This window comes from Panthera tigris, chromosome A3 (assembly GCF_018350195.1).
Source record: "Panthera tigris isolate Pti1 chromosome A3, P.tigris_Pti1_mat1.1, whole genome shotgun sequence".
NCBI lineage: Eukaryota > Metazoa > Chordata > Mammalia > Carnivora > Felidae > Panthera > Panthera tigris.
The window spans coordinates 119,192,099-119,218,594 of NC_056662.1; the positions used below are offsets into that span (position 1 = coordinate 119,192,099).

Sequence of the window (26,496 nt, forward strand, 5' to 3'; positions counted from 1 at the left end):
TTAAAATGAAAAATATGCTTGTTGAACAAGCTCATTGGATAGGTTATAGCAAACTGGATATAACTGTGAACAAATTAGTGGACTAAAATAGGGTGAGAAATTCTCTCAAAACTCAGCATCAAGAGATAAGAGTTTGAAACAAAGGTTGAGGCATTTAGGACCATGTAGAAGTTACAATATTTATCTAATAGGAGTTGCAAGAACAGAAAAAGTGCAAGCCCTTAAGTGTAAAGAGCCTACTACATGTCAAGAAGAATATATTTTAAAAGGAACAACACAAAACAACACCTATATACATCCCGGTGATAATGAAGAAGAGAAATTCCAAAGAGATACCAGAGAGAAAAGACTGATGGTCTACAAAAGAATGAGAATCCAGATAATATTAGATTTAATCTCTGGTTTTAAGAAAACAGTAGCACAGTGTCTTAAAGATGCTGAGAGAAAATAAATCAGAACCTAAATTCTGTTTCTGCCCACACTATCTTTCAACAGTGAGGGCACTCATAATAACATTTTTAGACTTGAAGGACTTTGACAGCCCTTTGCTGAAAGAACTAATTTAAAGATAGATACACTTAGTGATACAGTAAGAAAAAAACAAAAAATGAACCAAGAAGGTAGCAATAGGATAAAAGAGAAAAGAAGAAGCAGAGAAAGCAGGAAAACAATGTTAAATCTGAGTAAACATTGGTTGTAAAAGAGAAGATGACTTTTAGCAAGTTGTAACTTTAATCAGCAAAGATAGCAACATGGAATTTGTGCTTAGGTGGAGTGAAAAGGAAATAAAAGCATGCATGGGATTGCAGGAGGAGGATGACAAAATGTAATCAACTCTATAAGAAAATATGTGCATTAAAAATGTAAGGGCAGCTACTAGAATCCTATATAAAATCTAGACCCTTAGAAGGGAACAAAACTTAAGAGACTCTTAAATATGGAGAACAAACGGAGGGTTACTGGAGGGGTTGTGGGAGGGGGGATGGGCTGAATGGGTAAGGGGCATTAAGGAATCTACTCCTGAAATCATTGTTGTACCATATGCTAACTAACTTAGAGGTAAATTAAAAAAATTAATAAAAATTTAAAAAAAAGAAATCAAAAGAAAAAAAGAATAAATCAGTCATTCAAAGCAAAAAAAAAAAAAAAACAAAACTAGACCCTTAAAACTATTAGAAGAAAAACTGTAACACACACAAACTGGAACAATCCAAAAGGAGATGTGAAAGTAGAAAAAAAGAAGACCATGGTAAATACAAAGCACAAAATAAGTTGCTATGAATGAATTTAAACATACATATCAATAATTACAATAAATGAAAATGAATTAAACTCACCTACTTAAGAGGTAAAAACTCAGATTTAACAAAACAACAACAACAAAAAGCACACAGTATACTGTTTTAGGCAAGGATTCAAAAGTTGACAATAAAGGGACAAAAAAGGCAGTATAAAATATTAATATGAGACAAAACAAGGCAAACAACATTGGAAGGGACAAAATGGGAGTTCAAAATGCTACCAAAAGGTATAATTTACAAGAGTTGCTCTCAGTTGTGAGCCTATTTGTCTTGCTTTTAATAACTGCATGTCTATTTATGTATGTGTATAAATATATACATTTTGAAATTATTGTGGAGCCTTTCTCCATGGTGTCCCTCATTTCTGCACTTGTGACCTTCAATCTGTTCTAAGTATAGCAGTCACAACGATCCTATGAGACACCTCACATCCTTGCCCGTTCCACACACTCCTCCGGCTTCCCACCTCATTTGGGGTGAAGGCCCTACACCACCCAAGCTCTGCTGCCTCCTCTCTCCTCTTTGCTCCGCTCCCAGCACACTATACTTCTTGCCATTCCTCCCACTGACTCCGCTTGTGAAGTTTTTTCCTTCCAGTGTCCCCATGCCCCAGCCCCTCCTCTCCTTCTGACCTTGCGTCAGAGTGGAGCATTCCCTGACCCCAGTGCAGTAAAAGTAGAAATCAACAACAGAAAGAAGAAATAACCTGTATACACATCTGGAATTCTAAGCTTGTGGGGTAAAGATAATGGATAATCAAAATTATCAAAATTAAATGACTGGAAAGCACATGTCTAAGCCTACGTCCTTAAATTATACACAAAGGAAGAATTATTATACCCTTAAGTATATAAGTTAGCAAAAAATTATAGAAAATAAACAAAATGAGATTTCAACTCTGAAACTGAAAAAGTACAACTAATAAACCTAAAAAATATGACTAAAAGAACTTTATGCTGATGAATCAGAAGACCTAAATGAAATGGACAATTTTCTAGGAAAACAGATACTAACAAATTTAGTATAAAAGGTAGAAAATCTGAATAGGTTACAAACCAGTCATAAATATTGGAATGAGAATCACAGATCTACACACTAAAGAAAGCCTCAAGCTCAGACTGTTTTACAGGTGTTGTTCTCTCAAATCTCAAGAAATCGATAATTTTCATTTTATACCTGCTATGGTGGAGCACAAGAAAATACTGGAACCCATCTAACCAATTTTACTAGGCCAGCATAACTTCCATGTACAAATAGGCACCAGAAAACACCAGAAAAGAAAACAATAAGCCATCCTTACTTAAGAATATAGATGCCCAAGGGGCATCTGGGTGGCTCAGTCGGTTGAGCTTCTGAATTCAGTTAAGGTCATGATCTCACAGTTCATGAGGTCGAACCCCGTGTGTGGCTCACTGCTGTCAGCACAGAGCCTGCTTCGGATCCTCTGTCCTCCCTGCCCCCGGCCCCTCCCCTGCTCATGCTCTCTGTCTCAAAAATAAATAAATATGTTTTAAAAAGAATATAGATGCCCAAATCCTACATAAAAAAATTAGTAGTGGCACTTGAAAGGCTCAGTTGGTTGAGCTTCCAACTCTTGTTTTTGGCTCAGGTCATGATCCCAGGGTCGTGGGATCAAGACTCCCATTGGGCTCTGCACTGAACATGGAGCCTGCTTAGGATTCTCTTCTCTTCCTCTGTCCCTCTGCCCCTCTTCCCCACTTGTGTGTTCTCTCTCTCTCTCTCTCTCTCAAGAAAAAAAAAAGTAATTTGATGCATGATGAGTAGCATTTATCTTGGAAGCACAAGAATAATTCAACTTCTGAAGTTCTGTCTGTTGCTCCAACTTAAAACTGCTGGCTTCAGCAACATGGTAGACTGAGCTAACTGTAGTCTCCCATCCCCAGTGACAGATAAGCATGTTGGATTAAATGTAACAACAACAAAACTAAAATGCAGAATTGAACTTGAATAAAAGAGAAATATCTGGCTATCAAAAATTAAACCCCAAATTGTGGTGTCCCAAGGGGTTTCAGACTGGATACTGGATTTAGGCCAGTGGTTGGGGTTTAATGCCCCCATGGCATGGGAAATCTAACTTGGATCCATTCAAGATGAATAGAACTGATATTTTTGTAAAGGCTGGGACTTTAGAAGAGCAGCCTCCTTGAAAAAGAGGGACTAAAAATACTCCAGTGGCTGGAGAAGGTACAAATGGGACTCCCATACAAAAAGCAGTCTCTGCTAAAGGTGAACTCATTATTAAAAATTGCAAACTGAGTTATGAAATTATCAGCAAGAGAAAAATAGGAGTTTTAGTGTGCCAACAACTTTAGAAAATTCTACATTTAAAAAGATAAAGAAGTACATTTAGGGGGCGCCTGGGTGGCGCAGTCGGTTAAGCGTCCGACTTCAGCCAGGTCACGATCTCACGGTCCGTGAGTTTGAGCCCCGCGTCGGGCTCTGGGCTGATGGCTCGGAGCCTGGAGCCTGTTTCCGATTCTGTGTCTCCCTCTCTCTCTGTGCCTCCCCCGTTCATGCTCTGTCTCTCTCTGTCCCAAAAATAAAAAATAAATGTTGAAAAAAAATAAATAAATAAAAAAAAAAAAAAAAAAAAAAGAAGTACATTTAGGAAGAGTGACATTTTAGAACGGAACAAGCCAATATGAAAAAGAACTAAGTTGAGCTTCTAGAAATAAAAATATTAAGGTTCATTAGAGGTTAAATGGCAGATTAGAGACAGCTACAGCAAAAATTAAGAAATGGGAAACAGATCTGAAGAAATTAACCAGGATACAGAATATTGAACACAGATACAGGGAAATGGAAAATGTGAAAGGCAATTAAAGGATAGAGCAAGAAGATCAACTTAGAATTCTGTACTTAACTAATCTATTCAAGAGCGAAGGAGAAAAAAGATCTATTTTTGCAAAGATTCTTAGTAGCTTTGCCCCCATAGACCATTGCTGAAGGAACAATAAAGTATATACTTTTGGGAAAAAATAGATTGAAGCAATAAGGAAGAAATGGGATACAAGAAGAATTGGTAAATGTGGGTAAATGTAAATAAGCATCATGTGTAAAATAATAATAATAATCAACTAATTTTGGTGGGCTTGACATAAGATGCAGCTAGAGAACTAATCAACGATGACACGAATGTGGCTGAGGCATGAGTAGAGGGAAAGGATTTTAAGGTAACCGAGTGAGAGTACAGATGCTAATTAAGATTGTGGTAAGTGTTCATGTTAAAATAGTTAGTGGAGGTTCCTGGCTTGTCTGAGGATTTAATAGGCTTATGTTTCTGCTTGGATCCCCTCCGTGGTGGCTTGGAGCTCAGGATGATGGACTCAGAGAGAGTAATTTGAAGTGAACATGACAGAAATGGCCTCCGAGGCACCAATCCTGAGCTTTTTCCATTAGGCTGTTGTGCTCCCAAGTGTCAGGGCCTGTCAGCATGTGCCCTGAGCTGAGCTGAAGCCTGTGCTGTGCAAGCAATTAGCTTGAGGCTGATTGAAAATACCATCAGCTGAGCTCAACAGCAGCAACAAAAATTGGGGGGGTGTCTTAGTGCCTGGTCCACAGTTATCTGAGGAAAGCAAGTTTTAGCCCTGGTGCAGGAGCATACAGGGCAGCAGTAACAGCGCAAGGCACTTCTCCCTCCCTAACTTGGAGTCTGCTTCTCAGTTGGAAACTCTGTGTCCCCATCCCTCAGCCAGGCTTCTCCTTCATGACCTCCATGCTGGTGCTTGGTGTCCCCAGTCTGTTGCTGACTCCTTGCAAGAAGAATGTCTCACTGTCTGGGGCCGTCCCTCCTAATCTCTATGTGTTCTTTTCTCTGAGTGATTTTACCTGTTGAGGGGCTGTGTTATACTGTGAAAAGAATCAGACATGCCTAGTTTATATGAGCTTTAGTTTCTACACCTATAAAATTGAGACTGTTAACACCTAATTCATAAGACTGTTGGGAGGGTTAAATGAGCCTTACTTTGTGTGCAAAGCACTGTCAGGAACTTGACCCTACATTCTTTTTTTTTTTTTTAATTTTTTTAAATTATTTTATTTTTGAGAGAGACATAGTGCAAGCTGGGGAGGGGCAGAGAGAGAGGAAGACACAGAATCTGAAGCACATTCCAGGCTCCAAGCTGTTAGTCCAGAGCCCGACACAGGGCTCAAACTCATGAACTGCAAGGTCATGGCCTGAGCCAAAGTTGGATGCTTAACTGACTGAGCCACTCAGATGCCCCGACATTACATTCTTAATAGCCATTGCTTCTAGTTCAGGAAAAAAGACAAATAACAAAAGGCAACCACTAAAAAAGTGGACTCAAAGAGTATAATTGCCATAAAAGGAAAACAAAATGAGAAAAAGAAAAAACCTAAAAAGTAAGAAAAGATAAAGATGTAGGGAAAATAATGACATAAATAATAAACCAAGTGATATAATAAGGTATAGAAATAAGTAAAAGTATATTAGTAATCAGCAAATTAAATTTTCCAGATAAAAAGCAGCAGATGTCAAATAGATATTTAAATTTTTTTTTTTTTACATTTATTTATTTTTGAGAGACAGAGACAGAGCACAAGTGGGGGAGGGGCAGAGAGAAGGAGACACAGAATCCAAAGCAGGCTCCAGGCTCTGAGCTGTCAGCACAGAGCCCGACGAGGGGCTCGAACTCACAAACTGAGATCATGATCTGAGCCAAAGTCGGACACTTAACCGACTAAGCCACCCAGGCGCCCCTTGTCAAATAGATACTTAAAAAAATTTTTTTTTTTAGTTTATTTTGAGAGGAGAGAGAGAGAGAGCACGTGCATGCACAAGTAGGGGAAGGGCAGAGAGAAGGAGAGACAGAATCCCAAGCAGGCTCCAGGCCATCAGTGCAGAACCTGATGTGGGGCTCGAACTCAAAAACTGTGAGATCACGACCTGAGCCAAGAGCCAAGATCAAGAGTCAGATGCTTAACTGACTGAGCCACCCAGGCACCATTTGATAATAATCAAATGGTTATTATTATTTTTCTATTTGACTTCATGCTGCTTATAAGAAACAGTAAACAAACAAACAAACAAACAGAAAGGTTGAATGTTAAGGATAAAAAAAGACATACCACGCAAAGTACCAACCAAGAGAAATTTAGTGAAACTATATTAATTTCAGAAAATAAATTTCAGGGCAAAAATTTTTACCAGAGAGGCTAAAATGGTACATTTTACACTATGCTTGATCACAATAAAGTTGTTTTTTGTTTTTTGTTTTTTTAACCAGAGCTAGTTTGCCAAAGGTAAAGGATGTAGTTAACAATTCTCCACATGGGGCACGTGGGTGGCTCAGTTGGTTAAGTGTCCGACTTCGGCTCAGGTCATGATCTCACCATCTGTGGGTTTGAGCCCACATCAGGCTCTGTGCTGACAGCTCAGAGCCTGGAGCCTGCTTTGGATTCTGTGTCCCCTCCACTCCTCTTTGGCCCTCCCCCGCTCGTGCTCTGCCTTCCTCTGTCTCTCAAAAATAAATAAATGTTAAAATTAAAAAGTTCTCCACAAATACACCTTTACTAATGTAGCTGTAAAATACATAAATAATAGAGGCACAATAAGAAGTTGAAAAATACGTTGTTAAAATGGGTAATTTTAACACACTTCCCTCAACAACTGTTAGAATCATTAGACAAAACACAGACCATAGGAAGTTTGAGTGTATCCATTAATTACACATTTTTTTCAAACACAAAAAAAATTGACCACATTAAGGAAGCCTCGAAAGAATTAGTATCACAGACTATATTCTGTGACTATAGTACATTTGACTTAAGAATCAGTAACAGAAAGATGACAAGAAAACTGGTACGTTGGTTACTGAAAACTTAGTTGAAATGAACAAATTCCTAACACAATCCTTCTTACCAAAACTGGTTCAAAATGGAATAAAAACCCCAAATAGTAGTATAATCATTAAAGAATTTGAATTAGTAGCATAAAATCTTTACAAAGTAAACAACCAGGCCCAAATGACTTGACATGAGTTTCAACAAGCACTCAAAGAAAAGATGAATTCCAATATTATGTAACATTTCCCAGATTCCAGAAAAAATAATGAGCATTCCAGTTTCGTTCTTGAGGCCAGAAGAACCTTGATACCAAAACCTCATAGGACAGCAAGAAAGGAAACTTATAAGATGTTTTCATGAACAGAAGTAAAAGCCTAAACAAAATACTATGAAACTGATTCCAGCAGTGTGTACAAAAGATACTACAGCCTGATCACCCTGGTTTTATTCCAGCAATTAGAGATAAATTATTATAACAACCAAATTCATAGATTGATGGACTAAGTCCATATAATCATTTCAAAAGACTTATAGAGGACATTTAATAATACCCGATATCCATTGATAATTTAAATACACACACACACACACACACACACACACACACGTACACACACACACCCGAAAACAGTTTCAAAACAAAAAACCTTAGCAACCTAGAAATAGAAGGAACTTCCTTAACCTAATATAGGATATTTATAAAAACTGATAGTATCTATTATTTTTACTGGTGAAATGTTGAAATTATTTAAGATTGAAAACAAAACAAAGAGGCTTGCCATCACTGCTTCTGTTTAGCATTTTATCGGTAGTCCCATGCCGCATAATAAACAAGGAAAAGATGTTTGAATTGAAAGGAAACCAAATTGCCATTATTTGATGATGACTGTCAGTGTAGGAAGGCTGAAAGAATCTCCAGATAAATCAGTAGAACTAAAAACTTCTTTGTATCAAAGGACATAAACACAACATAATGAAAAGGCAAACGATGGAATGGGAGAAAATATTTGCAAATTGTATATCTGATTAGGGGTTCATATCCAGAATTTATAGAACTCCTGTAACTCAGCAACAAAAAACAAGCAACTCAATTGAAAAATAGGCTAAGGACTTGAATGAACATTTCTCAAAGATGATATAAAAATGGGTAGCAAGTGGCAGACAACCTCTCCTTTGCTGTCCAGCTTGCTGCTTCCTTGTGATGTATGCAATAAAACTTTTATTTCCTTAAAAAAATAAGTGGCTGGGGCACCTGGGTGGCTCAGCTGGTTAAGCATCCGACTTCTCGGCTCGGGTCATGATTTCACAGTTTGTGAGTTCAAACCCCGCGTCAGGCTCTGTGCTGGCAGCTCAGAGCCTGGAGCCTGCTTCAGATTCTCTCTCTGACCCTCTCCTGCTCATGCTCTGTCTCTCTCTGTCTCTCAAAAATAAATAAACTTTAAAAAAATAAATAAATGGCTAACAAGCATATGAAAAGATATATGACATCACTAATCATTAGGGAATTGCAAATCAAAACCACAATAAAATATTCCTCACATACATTAGGATGGTTAGTATTTAAATAGAAGTGTTGGTGAGCGTGTAAGGAAATTGGGACCCACCGTTGGTGGAATGTAAAATGATGCAGCCACTATGGAAACCAGCATGAAGGTTCCTTAAAAAATGAAAAATAGAATTATCAATAATTCTACTTGTGGGTATATACCAAAAGAAAGCATAGTCTTGAGATACTTGTACACCCATGTTCGTAACAGCATTATTTACAATAGCTGAAACTTGGAAGCAACTCATGTGTCCATTGATGGATGAATGGGTATACAAAATGCAGTATATATGATGGAATATTTTTCAGCCTTGACAATGGCAGAAATTCTGATACATGCTCCAACATGGATGAACCTTGAAGACATTATTCTAAGTATCTGAAGCCAGTCACAAAAAGGCAAATACTGTAGGATTCCACTTATATGAGGTTATCTATAGTAATAGATAGATAGTACAGAGTTCATAGGACCAAAAAGAAGACTGGTGATTGCCAGGGGCTCAGGGCAGGGGGAAACGAGGGGTTGTTTAATGAGTATAGAGTTTCAGATTGGCAGAATGAAAAAATTTTGGAGATTGTTTGCACAACCATGTGAATGTACTTTACTGGTAAACTGTACACTTTAAAATGGTTAAGGTGGTGGGAAGCCTGGATGGCTCAGTTGGTTACACATCCAACTCTTGATTTCAGCTTAGGTCCTGATCCCGGGGTTGTAGGATCGAGCCTCTTGTCAGGCTCCATGCTGAGCGTAGAGCCTAGTTAAGATTCTTTGTTCCTCTCTCTCTCTCTTTTCCCCTCCTCCCTCCCCTGCTTTCACACTCTCTCTCTCTAAAATTAAAACCAAACCGAACAAAAACTTCCTAAAAAAATATGATTGTTAGTCAAAAACAAGTGAAGTAGGAGTTATTTGCAAGATCTAACTTCCATAGGTCTTCCGCAAAAAAATATAAACAACTCTTAAAAATCCATAAGAGAAAGGCAACCCTATGTAACACTACACCAAAGACAGGAGTAGGCATTTCACAGAGGAAGGAACCAACTGGCTTGTAAATATTGGAAAAGATACTCAATCTTTTTGGCAGTCAGGGTTGCAAATTAAAATCATTTATCACTCATTAGATTGGCGAATGTTAAAATGTCTGACAATAACAAGGGTTAGCCAGAACGTGGAGATTTAGGAAGTCTCTCACACAGCTGATGGGAATGGAAATTAGTGTAACCACTATGTAAAAACAAGTGGCGAGTGCCTAGTAAAATTGAATGTGTATAACTTGATCCAGTAATTGCACTCTGATAAACTCTTACACATGGCTACCAGGAGACTTAGACAAGAAAGTTTATGGCAACACTGTGAGAGGGAAAAAATGGAAACATCCCAAGTGTTTATTAGCAGTGGAATGAATTATGATATAATTAAGCAATGACATACAGTCAGTTGGTGAAAAAATGAATGTGACATGTATCGATAGGGATGATTTGTAATGTCATTTTAAGCGAGAGCAGCAAGTTGTAGAAAAATATATCTATGTAAGTCTATATAGGTTTTAAACGTATTAAATCATGTATTTATGCATAATCACCAAAGTAGTAAAATCAAAGACATGATTAATACAAAATCCAGAATACAGGTTACCAGCAGAGGAGCAAGTGAGGTGGGAGGGGGCTCTTAGCCTAAGATCCCACAGCAAGGCTTCAGAGTGACAACCATATTTCGGTTTCTCAGGCACACTGGTGGGTAGGTAGGTATTTGTTTTATAACTTTTTAAAGTGCACATACACATTTTATACACTCTTGTATAGACTTCTTTAATCGTACCCTGTAGTATTTTGAAGAAATGGTAGGAAATGTTTTGAAATTGACTAATGTGGATTAAGGTATCGAAAACGGACGAAGTTTGAAAATCATCACCTCAGAGTGTTTAGAAGAGATTTACTTTTTTAGGTTAAGGCTTCTCCATATATTTATCAGTTTTAGAGTCCAAGTGAGGGGAAAGTTACAGAGACAGAAAGTGGCATCTCTTGCAGAGTATTTTACAGTGGAAGACACCAGTCCCTGTGCCTCGCCTGCCTTCTTCCTTCCTCACTCCCTTCTTCACTTCTGTAAATATTTGGTGACTGACTGCCAAGTCCTGGGCATTGTCCTACAGGTCCGGGAGCCTGAGAGGTAATGTCCCTATCTTGGTGCTTAAAGCCGTTTTTGGATTCATGCTTACAGGCTTTATTAATCTTAGCCTCCTAAACTACCTAGATAGCAAAATTCACTTCAGGTCCATATCATAATTTATCTTTGTAAGGAAGTCATTTATTTACATATTTAGACAACCTAACTGAATGAATGTCTTTAAAATTTTCGGAGTAAGGGCGCTGGACTGGCTCAGTCAGTAGAGCATGCAATTCTTGATCTCAGGGCTGTGAGTTCAAGCCCTATGTTGGGTGTGGAGCTTACTTAAAATAATAAGCAAATAAATAACATTTTCAGAGTAATATATCCTCTTTGGTTTGGTCCTAGCCCTTAGTTAATATTGTAATTCCTGAATATGTATATTTATTCTCAGTCTTTTTCCCTTTCCATACATTTCAAAACTCATGATATGTTCTAATCATTTAGAATTGACTTTAATGTATTAATTTTAGCTTCCTATCTATATTTTTGAGACTCAAAGTTGGATCTGATCTTAAGCCTTGACTTTAAAGCAGTATTTTCAAATGAATTACAAGCACACTACTAGAGATTATTAGGTGGTACAGAGGGAGCCATTTTTTATTTTAATAGTTATGTAGTTATTTTAATGTTCATTATAAAATATACATGTGAAACCTGTGATTTCATGGTTGTTTTTGCTCAGGATGCAGCTAAAGCAGTCTATATGATAATCCATCTCATAGACTACACGAATTAATGGCCCAGGGGGTTCTCAGACATAGCAAAATATGAAATTAATACATGGATCACAGATGTAGTGTTTAGTTGTAAAGGTGAATTAAGGTATTCTCTGATGTCCTCTCTCTCCTACTTGTGTTGTAACTCAAGAAATAAGTTTATATGGTTTGATCAGGAAAAAGCAGTCTAGAAAATTCATCTAGGCCCGTTGTTCAAATAACATATTCCATTATGGAACAGATCCTGGAACTATACACATGATTAACATGTAGAGCCTACCTTTCAGGAGCACCAGTTTCACAGAAATAGGCACATAATTAAAAAGTGCATGATAGCATCGTTAGCATAACAGTGGAAATTTGTGCACAGTAAGTGGGTAGTTTGGAAAGGTGGTCTCTGGCTTATGAAACTGTGAGAAAAGTCTGCCCAGAGCAAGACTTGCAAGCAGTCTTGAGAGATGAGCAGAAAATTTACAGAAAAATAGACTGGCAAAAGGTGATCTCAGAAAGGCACACGCCAAGGTACAGAGACCTAAGAGAACACGGTGTTTGGGGCTAACTGAGCAGCTTGTCATTTATGCTAGTGTGAGGAGAGGCAGGAGCCAGGTAGGAAAGCTTTTATGTGGAATGTGATAGTGGGTACTTAGATCTTATTCTATAAGTGATTAGGAGTCTTTGAAAGATGTTAAACAGAGAAGTGATGTGAGGTCTGGGGACAGTGTAGAAGACAGAGGGGAGGATCAAGTCACATTTCAGCCTGTTGGGCAAAGGGGAAATGGAGAGCACTTAGGAGGGATGTTCAGGTTTTTGCTTTGTTTAGCTTCATACGCTTTTTAGGAAATACTACATTTAGGCTTTGCTCAGAATTTAATGTGTTGAAGGGGTTAGTGGTAGGTGATTTGGAGCCAATATATGAAGTTTCCGAAGAAATTGGTATTATTTAGTCTGTGTTATAAACAAGGTGTTAATTAACTTTCCCTGCATAGTCTTAAAGGCAAAGAGTTTTGCTTGTTTTGTGTTAAATACGTGCAAGCAGCATATAAAAGTTAAGTGGAGATGTGATATCGATAAGGCACATGGCTGCAAACAAGTTCTGTTTTTCAATTAGAGTGCTACATATGGTAATATGTTGCAGAGGGAGTAGAATGAAATATTTACACCTTTTTGCAGTTAACATCCTGCCAAGAAAATTTCAGACAAATGTGTTATTTAAAGGGAATTGGGTGGGCAATAAAATCAATATATGAAGAGCTTCCTTTATATATGGGTTTCCAATGTGAATGTTCTGAATAATTTAATTGTGGCATATTGTTTACTAGTGTGTATATTTACTGATACATCTTAGACTTGATAGTCTTTGGATTTGGCGTGTGTGGTTCTACCTTACAGAGAAATGTATTAGTATGCCAACTTATTCTTGTACCTTCCGCATATCTGAATTTACAGTCACGGGTCTGATGCTGACTGCCTGTCTATGTGAGGGCACTCATCTGTGTCTGTATACATAGCCAGACCCTTAGCACCAAATGTTCTGCCTCACGTTTATTTTGGGAATATTCTCTTAATAGGCATGTTTTGGGATGTGACTTAGTCAGCTAATTTGCTAACATTCAAAAGCCACGAGCTCTCAGCATTATCTTAGCCTTTTAGTATTTTAGTCCACCAAAAATTTCTGACTCTGATTGGGAAATTAACTGTAACATCTTACCAAAAATGATCTAGAAGCATCAGAAGAGAGAGTTCATGCAAAGGGCACAGAGAGATGTTCAAAAGGAAAGTTAACGTTAACTTTATAGTCTGACTGCATGGTAGAAATGAGGGAGTAAGTATAGAAATGAAGGACCACAAATGACCTTGGGACAACTGTAGATCCCATTCTGTAAGGCCCGGTAAGGTCGATTATAATACAACTTAGCTTGTATTTAAAAGATATTTTCTTTAGTTCTTGTCACCATGTTCTTTGGAGATTCCTTTTCATTATTTTGAAGATTTAATTTCTTATTTCCTTATTTTCTACTTTGACACAGAAATCCCCTGCAAAGAAGCTGAGCCATGCAATTAGTAAATCTTTGGGGTGTGTACCCACCAGAGAACCCCCACATCCTGTTTTTCCTGAGCAACCCGAGAAACCACTTGACCTTGCAAATATAGTGTAAGTATACACCTGGTTATGGATATGGATTATACTGAAATGGAGACCTTGCTGAATTCTTTTGGATCACAGCCAACTTACCTAACATGAACATTTAACCTTCTGGTTTTTACTTTACTTTTGGGGAGCTTAAGACTTCAAGATTTTGGGGCGCCTGGGTGGTTCAGTTGGTTGAGCGTCCGACTTCGGCTCAGGTCATGATCTCACAGCTCGTGAGTTTGAGCCCCGCATCGGGCTCTGTGCTGACAGCTCAGAGCCTGGAGCCTGCTTCAGATTCTGTGTCTCCCTCTCTCTCTGCCCCTCCCCTGCTCATGCTCTGTCTCTCTCTGTCTCAAAAATAAATAAACGTTAAAATAAAAAAAAAAAAATAAAAAAAGACTTCAAGGTTTCATTTATTTAAATCACCATAAATATTTACATGGAAGCATATAGCTCCTGAGCCCTGAAGTCTAAGTGATAATGATCACAAACAGAAACTTTAATTAATATATTGAAGAGTAATTATTGAACTGGTTTTAGCAAGGTTACCTTTTGTTGTTAGCGTGTTCTTCCTTAAATCAGTGGTAGTGATCATTTCTTCTGTATGGCTGTAATGCCCACAGGGGTGTTTAAAACTGGTTCAGACAACATGGAAATGAAAATCAACTTAATTTGTTGGTTTTTTTATTTTTATGTTTTGTATTGAGAGAAAATTAGGAAACACAAGATTGTATTCTGTAAATAAAACTGGTGTTTTATTTTTACTTTCTTTGAATATTCATGCTAAATGAAAGAAAGCCAGACAGGATCAAAAAAGAGAAGTAGAGAAAGAGGAAGAGTAAGGAAATGAAAATCAACTTAATTTGTTGGTTTTTTTATTTTTATGTTTTGTATTGAGAGAAAATTAGGAAACACAAGATTGTATTCTGTAAATAAAACTGGTGTTTTATTTTTACTTTCTTTGAATATTCATGCTAAATGAAAGAAAGCCAGACAGGATCAAAAAAGAGAAGTAGAGAAAGAGGAAGAGTAAGGAAGAGGAGAAATGATGAAACTTTAAGATTCAGCCTCTAAACTGGTTTCTTCACTTTGAATTAAATGGTGATGTTATGTGTCCTCCTGGATAAAGTCAGTAGGCTTTTGATCATTAGTCTTTATCGGGTGTCGAGAAGTTTTTCTGTTGGAATAGACATCTGTTTTCTTTAACCTCCTTAAAAAAGCAGTTAGGGTTCTTGATCTTTTATTTTCTTTCTCATTCAATAATCTGAAAAACTTCTTTTAAAATGATACATACCTATAGATTAAAAATTTTAGAATACAGAAGAGCATAAAATGAAATGCAGCACATTCTTCCACACTTCGTTGTGTGTTGTCTGGGTTTTAGATTTGCTGGCGGATACCTCGATATCTCTGATGTATTCAGAGCCCCATTTTTTGACTTCCCAATTTTGGACACTGTTGAATTCCTTCTGTTGTGTAAGGAACCAGTCTCACTTATAACTCTATGTATCAACCCATCCCGATTTTTCATAATTATATTACCATTTTTAAAGTTGATTACCTGTTATTTTATTTTACTTTTACCTTTGTAATTTTAAATACTAATCCTAAACCTCTATATCTTGTAACTTCTTTTGACTTGCACTGTGTGAACTGAGGAAATTAGTACCTTCTCTCTACTTCTCCCTTCTCTTTTTGCCTCCTGACTTCTGTCATCTGTCTTTCGTATTGTCAATGCTGATATTTCTGTTCTCTTCAGTGATCATAGCTAAGTCTTCTGAGATTCATTAAGGGTCAAATCTAAAAGTTGAAAACCCGACAGCAGCACTTACAGTTCATGTTCATTGCAGAGTCAGTGCGCTTCGGTTCTGTGAACTCTTCCTCGTGGTGCCGGCGCCCCCGTCCCTGTGCAGGTACCTCCCGTCGGGGTGCAGGGGGGTCGTCTCCCGTACACACCACTGATTGCTCAAAATCAGGCCTGTTGACTTTATAACTGGATTGACTTTCTTGTACTGTTTTTTTGCTCGTCTTTTGGTTTCTTCTTCTTGCTGGGAAAAAAATAGATACTTTTGTTCCCCACTGTGTTCCATAGTGAATTTTACCTATTGCTTGTAATCCACTTTTTGATTAAACTTTTCAACCTTTCCCCTTTTTGGTTAGTGTTTGTTACATTTTTTGATTAAAAAAAATTTTTTTTTGCTCCTCCAGTATTGTAGTGGTTTTCTCATTCTCTCTCTCTCTCTCTCTCTCTCTCTGTCTCTCTCTCTGTCTCTGTCTCTCTCTCTCTCTCTCTCTCAGTTTTGAAGATGTCCCTTTCACTAATGTTTTTAGTTTATGTAGAATGGACTTTTGTGTATGGTGTGGTATAGAACATCCAGTTCTCTTTCTCTCTCTCTCTTTGCATTTGAATAATAACTTGTGTCAGGGCCATTTATTGGGTGATCAGTCATTTCTCCACTGACCTACATTGCCACGGTTGTCATAAATGAAGTGTCCAAATGTGCATGGTCTGGTTTTGGACTCTCCTGTTCCTTTGGTCAAATTGTCTATCCTTATACCAACATCATGCTATCTTAATTACTATAAGGGATTAAGTAATTTTTTTTTAGAATGTCTTGTGTATTTTTTTGCCCTTTGCTCTTTCATATAAATTTTATTGACAGTTTATTGAGTCCCTCATAAAATTTTGTTGGGATTTTGACCTGAGAATCATGGAATCTAAAAATCAAATAGAGGAGAATTGACATCTTTATAGTATTAAGTCTTCCATGTCATGAATGTGTTGTATCTTTGCATTTATTTAAATATCATTTTGTGCTGAGGTATCTGGGTGGCTCAGTGGGTTAAGCATCCAACTCCTGATTTCAGCTCAGGTCATGGTCTCATGGTTGTTAGATCAAGCACCACATCGGGCTCTCTCCCTCTCTCTCTGCCCCCTCCCCACTTGCCCACTCATTTTCTCTCTCTCTCTCTCAAAATAAATATTAAAAAAGTAAATATTAGTTTGTGCCTTTCATTAAAACTTCATAGTTTTCCCCAGAAAGTTATTATATATGATAGATTAATTCTTAGGTACTTAAAAAAATTTTTTTTATGTTTATTGTTTTTGGTTTTTTTTTTTTTTTTTTTTTTTTTTTTTTTTGCTTTTCAACATTTATTTATTTTTGGGACAGAGAGAGACAGAGCATGAACGGGGGAGGGTCAGAGAGAGAGGGAGACACAGAATCGGAAACAGGCTCCAGGCTCAGAGCCTGACGCGGGGCTCGAACTCACGGACTGCAAGATCGTGACCTGGCTGAAGTCGGACGCCCAACCGACTGCGCCACCCAGGCGCCCCTATGTTTATTGTTTTTGAGAGAGAGACAGAGTACGAGCAGGGGAGGGGCAGAGAGAGAGGGAGACAGAATCCGAAGCAGGCTCCAGGCTCTGAGCTGTCAGCACAAAGCCCCATGCAGGGCTTGAACTCACAAACTTTGAGATCATGACCTGAGCCAAAGTCGGACACTTAACCGACTGAGCCACCCAGGCACCCTGATTCTTTGGTACTTTTAAAAATTCTTCTGTATATTTGTTGCTGTTGCAAATAGTGTCCTTTTTTCTACAGGTTTTTTGAGATATAGTTTACATATGATAAAGGCACCCACTTCAAGTGTACAATTGAATGAGTTTTGTCAAATGTATATACACAGTCATGCAAATGGTATCTTTATTGAATTATGTTTCTTAACAGTGTGTTGCTGGTATGTGGAAATGCAAATTGTTTCTGTATTTTAATCCACTATCTAGTCATCTTGCCTAATTTGCTTATTAATTTTAGTAATTTTCACTCAGATTTTTTTGGATTTTCTAAAATAATTATATCACCTGCAAATAATGATAGTTTTATTTCTTCCCTCCCACTCCTTGTACTTTTATTTTTATTTTTTTAATCTTTATTTATTTTTGAGAGAAAGAGAGAGAGGCAGTGGGAGCGGGGGAAAAACAGAGGGAGAGAGGGAGACACAGAATCTGAAGCAGGCTCCAGGCTCCGAACCGTCAGCACAGAGCCCAACACAGAGCTTGAACTCACGAACCGCAAGTTCATGACCTGAACCGAAGTCAGACACTTAACTGACTGAGCCACCCAGGCACCCCTCACTCCTTGTGCTTTTAAATATTAATCATCTGTTTTTTTTCTTTTGGTCTTCTTAAGTTGGCTAGAGCCTCCAGTGCAATATTAAAGCAGTTTTTTTTTTTAAACATTTATTTATTATAGAGAGACAGAGCATAGGAGGGGCAGAGAGGAAGGGAGACACAGAATCCGAAGCAGGCTCCTGGCTCTGAGTTGTCAGCACAGAGCCTGACGCGGGGCTCCAACTCACAAACCGTGAGATCATGACCTGAGCCAAAGTCGGACGCTTAACTGACTGAGCCACCCAGGCGCCCCTCCAGTGCAATATTAAATAAAAGTGGTTTAGTAGGCATTCTTGTATTGTTGCTGATCCCAAAGAGATGGCTTTCAGCATTTATTAGTATGTTATTTGATGTAGGTTTTATAGAAGAAATTGTTTATCAGGTAAAAGAGATTCCCTTGTAAGCCTAGTTTGCTAAGAGTGCTTTTTTTGGGGGGGGGGGTCATGAATGAATGTTATCAAAGTTTTTTCTGCATTGACATGATCATATGAGTTTCTTTATTAATGTAGTGAATTACATTGTTTTTTAAACAACCATATATTCCTGAAAGAAATACAAGTTGACTCTTCTTTTAATACATTGCTAGATTTCATTTGCTAATATTTTATTTAGACTTTGCCTATGTTTAGGAGTTCCAATTGTCCTGTAATTTCCGGGGTTTTTTTGTTTGTTTGTTGTTGTTTTGTTTTATTTTTAGGACAAAGTTTTCCCCGTGTGCTATCTTCAAAAAGCTGAAGAACATTCTCTCTTTTTATATTTTTTGGAAGAGCTTTTCTAAAATTGAAATTATGTACTTGCTCCTTCAATATTTGGTACAACTCACCAATGATGCTATCTCTGCCAAAAGCCTTAGTGGGAAAATTTTTAACTGTGAATTCCATTTTTAAAAGCAATTATAAGACTTCATTTTTTATTTCTTTTTGAGTCACTCTAGAACATTTTATATTTGTAGGAATTTGTCAATTTCATTTGTATTTTCAAAGTTATTGGGACAAAATTCATGACGTTTTATCTACAGTATATGCGCTAATGTCCCGTTTTCATTCCTACTCTCACATAATTATGGTTTTTCTCTGTTTTTTTTTTTTTTCCCCTCTTGAACAAATCTTGCCATAGGTTTGTCCCATCTAGTGGACTTTAAGAGGACCAACTTTTGGTTTTGACGATTCTCTTATTGTATGCATTGTATTTTTGAATATTATTTGTTTCTACTCTTTATTATCTCCTTTGTTACAATTTCTTCGGGTTTATCTTGCTACTCTTTTTTTTAACTTCTTTAAAGATACGGTTAGCGTATTCATTTCAGGTTTTCCCCCTCCTTATATAAGCATTTAAGGCTGTGAATTTCTCTAAGTAGTCCCTGAGTAGTGTCCAAATTTTCTTGTGTAATTTTTTTATTGTTCTTTGAGAAGTATACTTTCCTAATTTCCAAACATGTGAGGATTGTCTAGTTTCCTTTTTTGTTATTAATTTTTAGTTTAATTTAATTTTGGTCTAAAAAGCGGTCTGCACTGTTCAGTTCTTTCAAATTTGTTGAGACAGGCTTATATGTAGTATATGATCCAGTTTTTATTACACTCTTAGTAAGCATGAAAACATTTATTCTATGCTTGTTTGGGTTTAGAGCTCATAGTGAATGAATGTACGTCAGGTCAAGTTTGTTAATCATGTTGCTCATATCTTCAAAACTATACATATTTCACTAGGAAGTTGAAAATTTGTTCTTACCTAGTAACTCTTCATTCCTAATAATTCTGTATGTTCTCAAGTCTATTTTATCCGCTACACCTCTTTTAATATCTTCTGCTATATTTGCATAGCGTAATTTTCCCACCCTTATACATTCAACCTTTCTGTGTCCTTAGGTGTTCAGCATGCTTCTTGTAAATTAAGAGCTGGATTAAAAAATGTCATCTGACAACCTGTCTTAACTGGCGAGTTTTTTCCATTTAAATGTATTATTATAATATTATTATTATTATAGTTAGTCATTATAAGTAAAATTGGCTTTCATTATTACAGTTAGAAGTATTACACCATGATAATTGAATTTTTTTCTCCTCTCTTATTTTGTGCTATTTATAATATTTAAAAAATTCCCCTTTATTTGCATATCTCACTCTGGTCACCCTTTCCCCAGGACTAATCATTCTAATTAGAATGCTCATTGTATATCTTTTTCCCAGTACATGTTCTTGAAAACTACGTAGTGTTTTGTACCTCCTTTTAAAAAATTTATGTAAAGTGGCCCTATGCAGATTATACCTATTCGTTCTCCCTGTGATGGACATCCAGTTGCCTCCATGTAAAATGCTGCGGTAAAGACCTCAGATGTTTTTTCCCAGTGGAACAGGGTAAGACTTTCTTTAAACCTAGGGTACAGTTATTGGGTCAAAGGTTGTGTGTTTCCTGACCAGAGGAAGTGTGTTGGGGAATCCAGCAGTTTAGTGTATTCTTGCAGTTAATCTCTCGCATCTGAATTCAGGCCCCACATGGCCATCTCTACCTGGTGTGCCTGGGTTCAGAGACTTTCTGGTCAGTTTCACTAGAGAAGAACCTCTAGCTGTTTTTCCAGGCCTAGAAAAAAGTAGTCATTTGGTGTGTGGTATTGGGGACTGGGGTGCTCTGCTTTGTAGGTGGTCTTTAAACCAAACCTCTAATTTTTAATGCAGCCACTCTCCCTTCTTTCAGAGGCACCTGGCATCTCTAGTTATTGAACGTTCCTGGTCTTCTGTGGCTCAGGAGAACGTTCACCTCAGGTTTTTTCTCTCTATATTAAAAAAGCCCTCCTCGGGGCGCCTGGGTGGCTCAGTCGGTTGAGCATCTGACTTTGGCTCAGGTCATGATCTCATAGTCTGTGAGTTCGAGCCCCACGTCGGGCTCTGTGCTGATGGCTCAGAGCCTGGAGCCTGTTTCAGATTCTGTGTCTCCCTCTCTCTGACACTCCCCCGTTCATGCTCTGTCTCTCTCTGTCTCAAAAATATATAAACGTTAAAAAAAAAAAAATTAAAAAAAAAAAAGCCTTCCTCATCTCTGCTTTCTGTTAGAAATTTAAGTATGAATTCAGTTTAGGACTGAGGGCTAAGAATCTGAACTGTTAATATTTCTTATTGATTCTTATCATTTTATTATGTTTACCTCGGATCCTTTTTTAAAAAATTTTTAATGTTTATTTATTTTTGAGAGAGAGAGAGTGTGAGTGGGAGAGGGGCAGAGAGAAAGGGAGACACAGAATCCGAAGCAGGCTCCAGGCTCGAGCTGTCAGCACAGAGCCCAACGCAGGGCTAGAACTCACAACGCGTGAGATCATGACCTGAGCTGAAGTTGGACACTTAACCCACTACGCCACCCAGGCGCCCCAGATCTTTCTTGTTGTTGTTGTTGTTAAGACTTTATAGATAAAGTTGTGGTTTCCTGTGTTTTTCCTAATCCCATTACCCTTTCTCTCTCCCATAGAGTAGCCCCTAACATTTATTTGGTATTTATCACTCTATACATATTCTTACACTTTTACCAGATGTTCATGCATCCATAAAATAGCATTATAAAACTTTATATAAGTGGTTATGTTCTACATATCCTTTTGTATGTTTATTTATTAAATAGTATGTTTTTGAGATTTATTGAGAATCTCAAATGACATTCCACCGAATGACTATACAATAAATAATCCATTCTCCTGTTGACAGACATTGAGGTTGTTCCTAGTTTTTCACCACAATCTACAGTACTGGTGTGAGCATTCTCATACAGAGAATTTCTCTAAGGTATGAGTGGAACCACAGGGTCCTAAGATATGAATATCACATAATCAGGATAGATTAGGTGATAATGCAGTGGAAAATTAACCCTCAAATCTCATAGTTTAATGCATGGATGTTTATTTGTCACTCACACGAAGTCCCATGTGGATGGGAAGGACTCTAGAGCCGCTGAACTATGGACAGTGGCTAATGGTTTAGGCTGCTTCAATCTTTGGCTCCACTATCTTAACATGAGGCCTTATTGATCCCTGCAGCAGGGAAAGGAGCTTATCGGGAACTCACACCCATCTTCCTGTGCTTTGGTTCAGAAGTGACACATGTGGGGTGCCTAGGTGACTCAGTTGGTTAAGTGTCTGACTTCAGCTCAGGTCATGATCTCATGGTTCGTGAGTTTGAGCCCCACATCAGGCTATGTGCTGTCAGCATGGAGCCCACTTCTGATCCTTTTTCCCCCTCTGTCTGCCCCTCACATGCTCACTCTCTTCCAAAGATAAATAAACATTTAAAAAAAGGGGAGGGGTGCACCTGGGTGGCTCAGTCGGTTAAGTGTCCAGCTTCGGCCCAGGTCATGATCTCACAGTCTGTGAGTTCAAGCCCCTCATTGGGCTCTGTGCTGTCAGCTCAGAGCCTGGAGCCTGCTTTGAATTCTGTGTCTCCCTCTCTCTCTGCCCCTCCCCCACTCATGCACGTGCACACGGTCTCTCTCTCTCTCTCTCTCTCTCTCTCTCTCTCTCTCAAAAATAAAGCATTAAAAAAAATTTTTTTTAATAAATAAAAAATAAAAGAGACGGGACATGCTAGAAAGTCTAACCTTGTCAAGATGGCTCTTAGTGTAGAGAATAATGTTTCTTACTAAACTTTTTAGTTTAAAGATCAAATTTGTTATTTTTGTTTGTTTGTTTCTGGCTTCCATTTCATATTTTACATTAATGTGCTCCTCTCAAAATTAAAAGAATATCTGTGTCTATAAAAAAATTCTTATTTCTGGATTTTTTTTCTTTTTTTGTTGTTGTCAGATAAAAGATAAGAATTTAAGGGTTTTCTAGGGCACCTGAGTGGCTCAGTTGGTTAAGCATACACCTCTTGATTTCAGCTCAGGTCATGATCTCACAATTGGTGGGATTGAGCCCCGCATCAGGCTTCATGCTCATGACAAGGAGCCTGCTTGAGATTCTTTGTCTCTCTCTCTCTCTCTCTCTGCCCCTCTCTCTCTTTCTGTCCCTCTGTGTCTTAAAATAAATAAACTTCAAAAAAAAATAATTTAAGGGTTTTTCTTTCCCAAAATGGATAGCCATTAGTCCCAACTCCATTATTTTCCTGATTTGTTGCAGTTTTAATTTTGCTTTTCTTTTAGCAACTGATACTCACCTTAACACCCTGAGAAATAATATAAATCACATCTGTGTCTATATTTGTAAAATAATTCTCTAGTAAGATGCCTTTACCTTATGGTTTGTCTTTATCTTAGTGGCAGGTTAAGAAAAGCTTTTGTGAAGAATAACATTTTTGGTGAAGCCTAAAAGATGAATGGGGATTAGCCATGTTGGAGCTTAGTGGAGGAACATTCACAGCAGAGGGGGAACAGTAGGACAGAAGAGAGGGAAAGGCTGCAGAGGTGGGCAGAATCCAGCTGAGATTTTGGACATGATACTAAATTGGAGAGTTTTAGGTAGGACACAGATATATTTGCATTTTGCATTTGTAAAAGTCACTGCCTGCATGGAAATAGGAGAGTAGGACAAGAGTGAAAAAGAAGAGGCCAGCTAGGAGGTTTTTTTCATAGGCCAGATGAGAGATGATGGTGGTTTGGATTCTCATGGTGATAGTGAGAAAAGTTTGTGAACACATAAAGAATGTAAGGTTTTACCATTATTGGACACCTAGAAATAAAATTAAAACCCCAATGGAAATGTGGGACAGGAATTGAAGTTAAGTATGAGATAAAGTATATTTTAATGTTAATTGCTTACATTTCATGTTAGATGTAGAGATTTATCCAGATCCTCATAAATTCAGGACTCCAGTGTTGTTGATACTTGTTGAGCACACATAGTATTCCAAGCCCTTTGCTCACCTCTCCTATATACATCATTTCATTTAACTCCTATAGCAACCTTTGCAGTATAAGTATCATTAACCATTAATGGGTCAGGAAACGGCATTGGTGAGTTTCAATGACCTGTCTAAGATTACACAGCTCAAAATGATGGAGTTGGGACTGGAGTCCACACCCAGCCTCTTTCCATCACACCTCACTTTCCTAACAGGCAGACCCAGTAAGAAATTTTTACCCTGGAAACATACAGTCATCGGACCATTGTTTGAGCCCTACGGTTAGTTCTAGAGTGAAGAGAGAACATTGAATTGCTGTATGTTGGTTGACTGAAAAATAGAAGGGAGGCAGTGTGGTATGATAGAAGAAAAACTAGATTAAATATAGAGACATCAGGTGCACCTGGGTGGCTCAGTCAGTTGAGTGTCTGACTTTGGCTCAGGTCATGATCTCATGGTTCGTGGGTTCGAGCCCCATGTCAAGCTTTGTGCTGGCACTGCAAAGCCTGCTTCAGATTCTGTGTCTCCCTCTCTCTGCCCCTCCCCACTCACTCGTGCACTTGCCTTTGCTCTCTTTCAAAAAAAACATTAAAGAAAAAATAGAGATATCAGTTTGCTTTACTGTAAAGTGGTAATAGTAATACTTTATCTCAGGATATTGTTTAAGGTTAATGTATTTGAAAGTACTTCTAAGAGGTTAGGATGCTGTAATGCTGTATTCTAAACTTTTAAAGTCTTTTCCTCAGAATTAAGTAAATCATATCACAAAAATGTAAACTCCAGAAAAGCTGGGACTGTATCTGATGCTTCGCTGAGTTCCCAGTGCCCAAAATAGTGCCTGGTGCATAGTCAGCGCTTCAAATGCATTGAATGAATGAATGACACTAACATGTTCTATCTAAACAGACACCTCCCTCATCCCCTCCCCTCTTTATGTTTGTTTCTTCAGAAAATAGTACAGGTCACGTACCTACAGTAAGTCTCCACTAGATGTCAGGCATATTTCCTTGATTGGCTTATTGTGGGTTTTTTTTTTTTTTTTCCTGGAGTTGAAAATATTAAGTAAACAAGGTTTTTCAAATAAACCTCAAACAAAACCAGTTCACTTATCATCCGTACTCTAGCAACTTTTCTTACTTGTAAGTCTCTCAGAGAAATTAGGTATTTCCTTTGGCCAAAACATCTTTATAAAACTTCTGATTCTTGATGTCTGATAGACTTTCTGCTAGCCTAATTCAAGCAATTTGCTGTTGCTTAAGATCTAATTATCTAAACACACAGTCCTTATACCTAATTTCTTTAATTAGCGGTTAATCACTATTACATTTCAGTTTATGGTATTTATTTCTGAGAGAAAGCAAAACTTCCTGGTGTTGTCTTAGTGTATGTATTCCTCTGAATTTCGTCAGGGAAGAGCATGACCAGTGTCCCACTGGACACACCTGTGACTGATGTGTTCTCTTAAACAGGGATTGGCAAGCTACAGCCTGCAGATTAGACTTAATCTTAATAGGTTAGACTTAACCTATTGGCTGTCTTTGTGTGGCCCATGATCTAACAGTGGTTTTTATATTTTTAAATAACTGGAGAGAAAAAAAAATAATATTTTGTGAAATAAATAGAAGAGTAACATCGTGTGGAAATTATATGAAATTCAAATTGCATTGTCCATAAATAAGTTTTTTGGGACAGTCCACACTTACTCCTTTACACATAGTCTTTGTCTGCTTTTGGGCTGCAGTGGCAAAATTGAATCTTTGTAATAACTAAGGTTGAATGACCCTCAAAACCTAAAATATTGTACAGCCTAGGAAATATAGTCAGTGGTACCTGTAATAGCAATGTGTGGTGACAGATGGTAGCTACATAGTGATGAGCATAGCATAACATACAGACCTGTCCAGTCACTATGCCATATACCTGAAACTGACCGACTGAGCCACCCAGACACCCCGCAGTCTATTTCAATTAAAAAAAAATGAGGCGCCAGGGTGGCTCAATCACTTATGCGTCCACCTCTTGATTTTGGCTCAGACCTTGATCTCGTGGTTTGTGGGATCGAGCCTCGTGTTGGGCTCTGCGCCACCAGTGTGGAGCCTGCTTGAGATTCTCTCTCTGCCTGTCTCTGCTCCTCTCCTGCTCACATGTGCATGCACACATTCTCTCTCTCTCAAGATAAAAATAAATAAACTTAAAATAAAAAATATTTATTATCTGGCTCCTCATAAAAAAAGTTTGCCAGCCCCTGCTCTGAAGGAAGTGTTGGTAAAAACTGCAAATTTAGAGTACTTTTTGCTTATTGGTATTTTGTTTTTCTGAATGCTCATCATCATCTTTGATGGTCCAGGTTGTTTTTTCAGCCCAAGGGTTAAGGTTAATTGATAACTTCTTCTGTTGAAGCTCTTGGATAATGTTTGTTACCTAGAAACCAGACTGCCTTATTGTTTCTTGCTGCTTATGCAAATATAAATATTAGCCTATTTGAACTGAGCCAACTAGTTTTCTCTACACTTAGCATCAAAAGAGAATTAACCTAGATAATAAAAAAAGTTATTTAAATTGTAATTAAAAACTTTAATATGGTTCTATTTTGTTCAATTTTAACTGCCCTTCTATTTAATACTTAGACTGTCTATGCATTATTTTGATTTGATCAAAACATATCCTCTCTTTTATTTCAACTTCATAGATTTTTTATAACTTTAGACAATTACGCTTGAAACATCTCATCCTTACAGTATTTGTGAACTTATTAGCATAATATGATAATTCTGCCTGCTTTGTTCTTATTCATGACTTTAAGTAAATCAGTAGAAATTTGTG

The 26,496-nt window shown here is 37.7% G+C and overlaps 1 protein-coding gene across 9 annotated transcripts in view; it reads left to right on the plus strand.

Annotated features, from left to right (window-relative positions):
- DTNB (dystrobrevin beta) overlaps nucleotides 1–26,496 on the plus strand; it is a 239,718-nt gene that overhangs the window by 109,447 nt on the left and 103,775 nt on the right. For all 9 annotated transcript variants that reach the window (XM_042982350.1, XM_042982349.1, XM_042982351.1 and 6 more), the window contains exon 9: nucleotides 13,581–13,705. In XM_042982350.1, the coding sequence (XP_042838284.1) occupies nucleotides 13,581–13,705 (125 nt within the window). The remainder of the gene's footprint in view (nucleotides 1–13,580; nucleotides 13,706–26,496) is intronic.